General features: G+C 39.5%; 1 protein-coding gene across 1 annotated transcript in view; it reads right to left on the bottom strand.

The window, feature by feature from the left end:
* Positions 1-332: 332 nt before the first annotated feature.
* Positions 333-9,724, bottom strand: part of SLC28A3 (solute carrier family 28 member 3) — a 39,277-nt gene continuing 29,885 nt past the window's right edge. Inside the window, exons 13-18 of the mRNA XM_026033788.1 lie at positions 8,989-9,157; positions 7,216-7,413; positions 4,131-4,212; positions 3,354-3,452; positions 1,326-1,449; positions 333-435 (exon numbers count right to left, since the gene is read on the bottom strand). Coding sequence (XP_025889573.1) covers positions 333-435; positions 1,326-1,449; positions 3,354-3,452; positions 4,131-4,212; positions 7,216-7,413; positions 8,989-9,157 — 775 coding nt within the window. The remainder of the gene's footprint in view (positions 436-1,325; positions 1,450-3,353; positions 3,453-4,130; positions 4,213-7,215; positions 7,414-8,988; positions 9,158-9,724) is intronic.

Here is a 9,724-nt window from a genome sequence, read left to right as displayed (position 1 = left end):
AGAATKACCAATAGGAATGGATGGGAATTTTTAATATTATTTCTAGCTCACTGCTCTTCCTACATGGCAGTCAAATCCACTGAGTCTGATTTTCTTCTTGCCTACAGCCGTTTCATACAGCAGATTCAATCTGTTTTGGAGCATAAGTGAAATCGGTAAAATCAGCCTTAGAAACTGGTCTACATTTTTTCCATTGTTTTTTGAGCTGTAGCTGGATAAAAAATCAGTAGCAAGAGGTATCAGTTTTTGTGCATTGATCTCAATTTAATTTAGGAGCGATTTTGTGCAGGTCAGAGGAATAGGACTATGTTGACCCCAAATTGTGGCTTAATTCAACTGCAATGAGAAATAGGTAGATCCAGTATTTGACAACATCCTTTCCAGGAGCTTAGGCTGTAGTTTCCTCCAAAGAAGACTGGCTTTGACTCATTTACACTGAGGAAAGCAGGAAAGAAAAAAACATATAAACTTATTTTTTTCTCATAGTGAATTGAACACATATATATATGCACAAACACACATTTTTTCCCAAGATACTTCAAAATGTCTTAAATTATCACATGAAAAATGAAACTCAACTGGACTATCCTAAACATTTCCATGTTGTGTCCAGTTGATCTGTTCTTACTGGGTTTGTGCCCTGCCTTCTTTATAAAGTTTTTGGGAACCAGGTATATCTTCCTAGACATCTGAAAAGGTTAAGAGTTTCATTTCACTATTCAAGATATTTGTATCTTCAACACATTTGTTCAGCACTGATTCTGACAGAAAAACAAGCATGTTCTTGTCTTTATAGAAACGTTGTAGAGTTRAAATTATTGTGAGGAGTCAAAGCTAGAGTGAAGAGAAAATCTGAATGAAAGAACATTCCTAGGATCACAGATTATTTTTGCCCRTCCCAGAAGTTAGTGACTCTGGTTACACTGTCATGAGAGACTCATTCAGAAAATTTGATAGTAAATAATAGAAGTCTCTTTGCAGTAATATGTACATACTCATGTATGTACCTTTTCATGGCTACTTCTCATACTGAAGCATGRAAAGGAGATATATATATTTCAAAAGAAAATTCGGTGAGATAACAAAGCAACTGAGGTTAGAATTGTGATTTCAATTCCTATTATCAGGAATTAAAGAGAATAAGGAATTTTTAACAGAGAAATACTGCATAAAAGGAAAACACTTTTTCAAACTGGGCAGTTTCATGGGGAGTAGATATCTGGGTGAAGAAAAAATAGCTACATTGAAAAAGATAAAAGCATGCTGTTGGAGAATTCTGAATTCCTCAAATGACAACTGGCAAAGGGAAGAGAGCTCCCTAGTACCTGATGAAGAGTTCCTGGCAACACTCAACAAGTGCCGTGCTGTTGGCTTGGAATTTTGTTGAGTTGAAGGCATTGCCTAATAAAATGTGGCAGGGAACCTCCATAGCGGGGGCAGATAGCATTCCTGTGAAGGAAATACAATTTTACTGATCAGTAATCAAGAGGGTGATTGATAAGATGGGGGAAGAGGGAGGAAGAGGGAAAATCACTGGGGCATGGTTGGATGAAGTGTCCTGGATGATGGGAATGAGGATATTACTTGAGCACTATCAGAGATAGTCCTGTAAAATTATGCAAGATAAAAGTCCACAAATCATATTCTATTTCACATGAATTGTTTTACAGATTTGGATTAAAGAGCGATCAGACACTTAAAAAAAAAACTTCAGAAATGAAATGCTGATTCCTATTACATTTGGAAYGTTGTTTTTTGTCCCTCATCATGTTTTTGGAAAGGTATACGAATGCATTTCTCACTGGCTGGGTATAAAACTCCTTCATTAACTGGAATAGACCTTCATCACATTTAGAGCAGTACAAGCAAATGCAGGACCTTATTTTATTTTTCTTATTTTATTTTATTTTATTTTATTTTATTTTATTTTATTTTATTTTATTTTATTTTATTTTATTTTATTTTATTTTATTTTATTTTATTTTATTNATTTTATTTTATTTTATTTTATTTTATTTTATTTTATTTTATTTTATTTTATTTTATTTTATTTTATTTTATTTTATTTTATTTTATTTTATTTTTTAATAGGAACGGTGATGGTTTATCTTATTTTATTTTGCTATGTGTTCTCCAAAACATCCTGCACCAGCTTTTATTATAGTAACAGAATCACAAAAATATGAAAATGAAAACTCCTTACTATATTTAGTGTTGTAAAATTGGTCACATAATTTATTATGTTCTAACTATAAAATAGGTTAGTAGAAATTACTTGGGTCTTATGCCTTCTGCTGGGCATAAGAAAAGCATTTGCCACAGCAGTAGTGGTTGGAATATAATTTTCTTTGCACAACACATTTTAGTGGTTTTAAGATAGTTGCCAAAGGCTGACTGCAATTTATTTCTCAGGAATTCTGAAGGTTTTCAGTGATAGTATTTTGTATTAAAATCTTAGCAAGGATTATGAGACTCATAAAGGTGAAGTGTACTGTTTTTACAGCTTTCAGAAAACAGAGCAGGCTTTTCCTCTAAATGTACATTTGGTTGAACAAAAGGGATAGGGATACTTGGGTTGATAAACTACATTTAAATAAAACACCATGATTGTTATTCATGGAAACAATATCAGTGCTTTGACTTTTGTTGTTCTCATTCTGAACATGTTCTGAAAAGAAAACTGGAAAAGGGCTAATTGGCTACTGGGGAAAAATATCACTGAATCATAACTACTCAATTAAAGCCTAATACTATTTTTTTTCACTTCCTCCCAAACATGATTCTTTCATAATCCTTCATATTTTAAGCTCAATTTGCAAGTGTGGCTTTGAAAATAAGAAACCTCTGCTAAAAGCCACCCTGGTGCTGTGCTCGTCCACGAACTTAAAGGTGGGTTTGCCTTGCTGCAGGGAAGTTAGCCTAAAGCATCCATTTACCATTAAGACAGAAAATCATTCAGCTTTTCCTCCCTCCTTTGCACTCCTTCTCTCTTGCATCCTCCTTTCATCCCACTCCTCCCTTTCTTTTCTATAATTAGTTCCTTATTTCCATAGCCAACGACGCAGAGGAGGAACTGTAGCTCATCTGTAACTTGCAATTCTCTCTCTGGTCAAAAGTCAGTGATTACATGCATGCTAACAGAGTGCAGTGTCAGTACTTCAGATACAGAAGAAGGAATAAGACAAATGATTTAGTGTTCTATTTTGCAGCAACTTTTTGTTGAATGATGGCTTTAAATCCTGTCAAAATCTGGGAAAAAAACAATGACGTGCACATGACAAGAATTGCAGCAGTTATGCTACTGCCACCCTGTGGTCACTCACTGCAAGATGCACCACATTTACATAGGGTACCTGCAATACAGGCGGTCATGAAGCASGCGACAGTCCCCGCAATCATTGCTCTGAAAGCACCAGCAGCAATTTCYTTTCTTTTGGATGGAGCGATACTTGCTAGGAAGAAAATTAAAGTTTGTAGAGAATATAAATGCATATAGGGATACGTACATACGTTAGGTGGACTTGCTGACTCTATCATGGTGCCGACCTGTGGTTCTAACTGGGCAGAGCAAGGAATGGAAAATGTGACATTTTTCAATGAGATATTTGGCTGCCAAATGCTGACCTTGGTTCTTTCTGCTGGATGCAACACCAGGGACAGAGCTGGTGGCCCCATGGCTGGTCCTGCTGCTCCATGCTGCCCGACTGTGGGCTCTATGGGGAATGGGCCAGCAATGGGGTCTCAGGTGGGGATCCCTAGTGTCTTTTTCACGGCTTCATTTCCTCAGTGACTTGAGAAGTCTATTTAATTTTTTTGTGATGGGGCACTCTTGGAAAAGATGTACAGTTTTCTCCCTCAGACTAGCAGGCAGTTAGGACTATTGTCTTATCCCAAAGTCACACAGGGTGCTGTTGCTTGGTCATTTAGTTAGCCCGACTCATGCCATCCCTTCCTGTTGGCTCCCCTTGTATCACAAGCATGCACCATGGGGACCTCGCRCATGGCCAGTCCTGGCCTCAGAGGATCAGCCCCTCACCCTCAGTGCTACTGAGCTTCACCCACAGCATGTCCTTTTGGGTCTTTGCTTTGCTTTTGCTTGTCAATGAAATTGTAATGAAAGATGTGCTTACTCAGGCCTCCTATTACTAGTCCCAGGGAGCCGAAGTTGGCGAACCCGCACAGGGCATAGGTGGCGATAGTTTCAGAGCGAACCTGGGAAAAAAACACATGGACAGGCAATGCTTGATTCAGTTGCTCAGTGAGCTGGAGATTTCTCGTGCTGACTTAGAGATGTGAAAAAGTGGCACTGTGGCCACTTTTTGGCCATGCTTGGCCAAAACCACTGTTTTRTTTGGGTGCTGCCTACACACATGATTTTGAACAAAGACTTTAGTCTTGTTCTTCTGAAAATATGGAGGTATTCATGTTCAGAGGACTTATAAGCTATGTGTTTGTTATATCATTTATGCATACTGCTGTGCCTGATAGGAAAAAAATACTAGTAATTACAAATAAAACCAATTTTATCTTTCTGATGTTGATTTAGCTACTGATATTTGAGCACATTAATCAGAAAGCTTTGTTATTAATTGCACTGTTTCTATAAGGCTGTGTTGTAATCTTTGTTTTTTGCATATATCCTTCATTTCTTCATGTCTGAAAGAGCAGAGGGCCCCATGTACCCAGCTGTTCTGAGGAGGCTCTGCCCTGTGCACAGAAGGAGCAAGGAAACCAGACACTCTAGAGAGAAGCTTGCTTTGCCTTGGGGACAAGCAGAGTGATGTTAGTTTTGGAAGATCTTGAAGTCCTGCAAACTGTTTCTTTCCTTCCTGACCTCAACCACCCTCTCCTGTACAATCCTGGCCTATGCTGGACCTCAAAGCAGAGCAAGGGTAGGCTGACTTATATCTCCCTATGTGAAGAGACTCTATGTAGGTTATATGTTATTTTGGTCTRTGCACCCTGGTGAGACCCACATAATTCGAGCATTTGAGAAAGAAGACAGCATCTCTTTCAAGAGGATTTTTTTCTCCAGCAGCTCTGGGATCTTATTTACATTATTTTAAGTCCAAGCTGAAGAYTGCTGAGTAAGTGTTCTGGGAGGTTTCCAGTTTATTAAAGATTTGTCTGTTACCATTCCTCTTTTATGGAAACCAATTTGTATTTTCAATCACTCTATGCAAATAGAGGAAAATKCTTTTCAAATAACCTCTCTATCTGCTTTTCCTAGAAAAGGCTTTTTGTATGCTGACTTTCCAAGCCTTCATTTGTGTTCTCCTAGCTCCAGAAAGAGAAAGCTTTGCTATTACTGACTCAAGTGAGGCAGTTTGGAAAACTGCTTGTTCGCTCTCTGTGCCTAGATGGATTAGAGAGTTCTGAGGCCGAACAGAAATTTAAACTGAAGACCAAGCTACTTTCGTTTGAGCTGTCCTGCCATAATTAATYTATTACCAGGCAATATTTACATGAGTGTTGTCAATCAATATTTTTCTCCATCTCTGAGCTGATTGCTGTGGAAGATTAATTTGGCTCTTTGTGGGTACCAGGAAGGAAGGCAGAAGTCCTATGCTTCACTTTACTAAAAATTGAGAAAGGTGAAATATAGGTGACAGGATCACCTGAATTTCACAGACTTACTTCCAAATTAAAAACAAGAAAAGAAAAAATCTAAGGATTCATTTAGGAGTTTAGGGACATATCCCTCTTGAAGAACATAGTGTGTCAAGAGAGAACAGAGCACAGGCCCATCCAGGCCAAGGTCCTATTTCCATCAACACCTGTAATAGATTCTCAGGCAAGAGTGTAAGTATTTAATCTGGCTACCTGACTCTGTATCTCTAATTGTGAAATATGTTCTGGTATTAAGGAATGCAAGAGGCCAAGGACTTGAGTTATCAATTGTATCTATAAAGTTGTTACCTCCATCCCTGGGAAAGTGATGGAACAGCTCATCCTGGCTATTGTCTCCAAGCGCATGGAGGACAAGAAGGTGCTCAGGAGTAGTCAGCATGGAGTCACCAAGGGGAAATCATGCTTGACTAACCTGATCACCTTCTATGACATTCTGAAGAAGAAAAGGCTGGGGGCGGATCTGAACTGTGTATACAAACGCCTCAAGGGAGGSAGTGAGGAGGAGGGGGCRGCCTCTTTTCAGTGGTGGCCAGAGATAGGACTAGAGGAAACGGCCACAAGCTGAGGCACCAAAAGTTCCACAGGAACTTAAGAAAAAGTTTCTTGACAGTGAGGGTGACAGAGCCCTGGAATGGAGGTTCCAAGAGAGGAACCAAGAGAGGTTATGGAGTCTCCTTCTCTGTAGATCTTCAAAATCTGCTTGGATACAGCCYTGTGCCCCGTGCTCTAGATGATCCTCTGTGTGCAGGGGTCTTGGACTAGAGGACCTCTAAAAGCCCCTTCCAACCTTAAGGATTCTATGATTCTATGATCTGCAACATCTCGCTGGGAAGGCTGAAGATAAAATGCTGTAGAAAGGGATGCTTTCCAGATAGGGCCATTGTGAATGCACCCAGGATGCTTTGTGATGAGATCTTCTAGGTTTCGTCACCAGGGAATTGTAGTAGGAATTACTACCCTGTAGGGTAAATTTGGGTGGAAGAGTGAGTGAGAAATGTATCCACCRTAATTGAGGTACACTAGCTGGACTTGAGAATGTGGTAGAGGAGGTGCAGACACATGCCTTGTATGCTATGCYCCTCTGCACAGGGATAAGAACGTGTGACAGAGGTTTGCCATAGGCAAGGAAGTGCCAGTAGTAATTTAAATTCTACCAGCTTCCTTGATGACTATCTTGGAGCTTTATGCCTGGGTAAATCTCTGAAAATTGGAGCTTTTCCAGGTCTGGCCCAGAATTTTCCTAAGAGAGTATCTCATACCAGTGAAAAATGAGATAAGAAGAAATTCATCTTAGAAACATTGCTTTAGTCTGGAGACCAAGTGTCATGTTCTGTGGGGAGCTGTGTGTTCTGCAGAATTCCCCTGAAGCTCACTTTTTTTTTTTGCTACTTTTGGGATAACTCATGTGATGAAAGTCATGGCAGCCTCAAATTAATAGGACGCTTTTTAATAATTAAATACTGCAACTGAAAATACGCTTCAATATACCACCTTTATCTCACTATGCCCATACTTAAAATAAGATAGATGCCAGTAGCAAAGAATTAGATCCAATAAATCAGTAGAATAGAAAATATTACTTACAGTCATATACTGTTTGACACCATTAATGTACATGCTCCCTCCCTTTTCTCGATTGTGAATCAGTTTTGAGAGACGTTCATAAGCCACAAATTCATTGAAGAAAGTTTTGTAACCTAGGAGCCCACCAACAASAAAACTGTCCTCCCAGTCCACTCCCATCATGAAGGAGAATGGCATGAAGACATAAGCACAGATGTTCTGCAAAATATGTAAAACAGAGCTGGTTAGAAGAGATGTTTTTTCAAAGAATGATGTCCTCTGATAAGCTATCTCAATTTAAAAAGGGTGGTTTTATTTCAGCAGAGTTGTGCTGCCAAAAACCCTGTGACAYTGAGGATTCTTAATAGGAAGGTAGGCTTGAATAATTATAAAAAGATTAATTCCAAATCCAACAAAGTAATTAAGGATGTCCCTCGTTTTTACACACACACACAAAAAAATMATTTTTAAGCCTTTTTCTTCTTTTAAACAATGACTTCAGAATGGACAGTGTCTGTGCTAAAGGAGGGTTGAGTTCAAAGATAAGATGAAAGAGAAGTCTTGTTTTTCAGCTAAGTCAAGTGTTGATGATTGCTCTCTAATTATTGGGCTCTTGGACTCCGGGTTTATCTCTGCATAAAATCTGTGCATCTTATATAATTAAACCTGTACTTTTTTTTTATTTTCCTAGCATAAATGCTTTTAGACAAGTAAAAAAAATCCCATATCCCAGAATAGCTTATTTTTATATAAAAAAATAAAACAACCCCATCAGTGAAAGGGCTTGATTAGATGATGAGTACCATTTCTATTATTAATAATAATTATTATTATTTCCACCTGGATTCTCCAGCGCCTACTATGCCAAAATGAAACAAAATCCCTGAAAAGAGGTCAGTAACTCTCAAGAGGGAAGACTGAATGCATTATGTCTGTGGTTCTGTGAGGTTCTTGTAGGTTGTCTGTCCAAGTCCTCTACCAAGCTGTTGCAGAACTGTGAGTAAAGTAGGTATGCATCTACCTTTGCTCCTCTGGGGATGTCTGTTCAGTGGAATAATCTTGGAAACTGATAAGATACCATCTCAATATTGCTGATCTTGTGTCTGCTAGCAATGTCTATCCATTTCTGCAGCACCTGTGTCTTGSTATTGTATCTGTGTTCACTGTACTGTCAGGGGGTTGCAAAACAAAAAACTTAAACTCTCTGAACTGAGAGTGTTCCACCTTGTCAGAAATGATGTGTTGACCCAGGTCAAAGGACAAGTCATGTTTAAAACCTGTTTGTTCAGCTGAGTGATTGGGTTGCATTTTCCCAGTTCCAGTGGGCTGGGAACACGTGATAGTGAGTAAACCCCAAGTTCAGGCAAGCCCTGGCTTGTGGCCTCTCATGGGTGAAGCTAATGAGTGCCAAGGACTTGAAGCTAAAGCCAGGGTGGGTGTTCAGCTGAATGGGGTGTTAATGGCCTGGCAAGTGTGTGTAAACAGATCTGCTGTCTTGCCAAGTCATTGGGGGTAGTTAGTAGCATACAATGCCTGACACACTTGCTTTGCTGCTAACAGGAACACCCCAGAGGGAAGTTGTAGATAGACTAATTGATATAGAAATATCTGCATGCCAAATACTTTTCCTTTCAGCTATAAAGATGTTTTCAAGAACATATATACAAATATATTAAAAATATAATTTTATATATATAAAACTGTTCAAAAAACTCCTGATCACTGAGGCAATTAATTTGAAGAAGAGAACKGTATGGATTCATTCAAAGTATGTGAAAGACATGAAGACCATACCTCAAAGTTCAACTGTGGGTAGTCAAACAGATTCCCCACCCAGGAGAGGGCTGAGTCAACAAAAGCCAGCAGAGCAAGGAAGGCGATCAGGTTCACAGCGATGTTGGCCACCAGCAGGATGGAGGCAGAGGCACCTTGACTAGCAGCTTCCAATATGTTATTTGATTCACTGGGTCAGGGAAAACAAAAATTAAAAATTGAGAAAATTTAAAATTTAAGAAAATCTTTCAGTTTGAGGTAAAATAACACAGACTGGATTGGAAATGAAAAGCTGAAGCTATCTGGGGATTTCTAAGAAGAAAGATSAGGTAGAATATGTTTTTACCCTGTCTCCTCCCAGGAATGGCCATGAGGTTATTTTCGGAGACCTGAGGAGGAATTTTGGCGCATTTGGGGTCAGTTCCTGGATGTACCAGAACATTTTTGCTTTTGTTGACCAAAGCTTGCACAGGTCTCYGCAAGTGACCCTGCAGCTGCTGCAGCATTGCTGGGGTGAGGTGAGCTCTTGCTGCCTTCSGCCCTTGTGCAGAGAGGTCAAGGCTGATTAGGAGTAGAATCATAGAATGCGGAAGGTTGGAAGGGACCTCAGAGGTCATCGAGTCCAACCCCCCTGCTCACACAGGGTCACCTACAGCACGTGGCACAGGGCTGCATCCAAGCAGGTTTTAAAGATCTCCAAAGAAGGAGACTCCACAACCTCTCTGGGCAGCCTGTTCCAGTGCTTTGTCACCCTCAC

This window comes from Nothoprocta perdicaria, unplaced genomic scaffold (genome assembly GCF_003342845.1).
Source record: "Nothoprocta perdicaria isolate Ctin4 unplaced genomic scaffold, notPer1 scaffold_133, whole genome shotgun sequence".
Taxonomy (NCBI): domain Eukaryota; kingdom Metazoa; phylum Chordata; class Aves; order Tinamiformes; family Tinamidae; genus Nothoprocta; species Nothoprocta perdicaria.
Note: the sequence above shows the minus strand (reverse complement) of the source record. Positions and strands in the feature narration are given on the sequence as shown.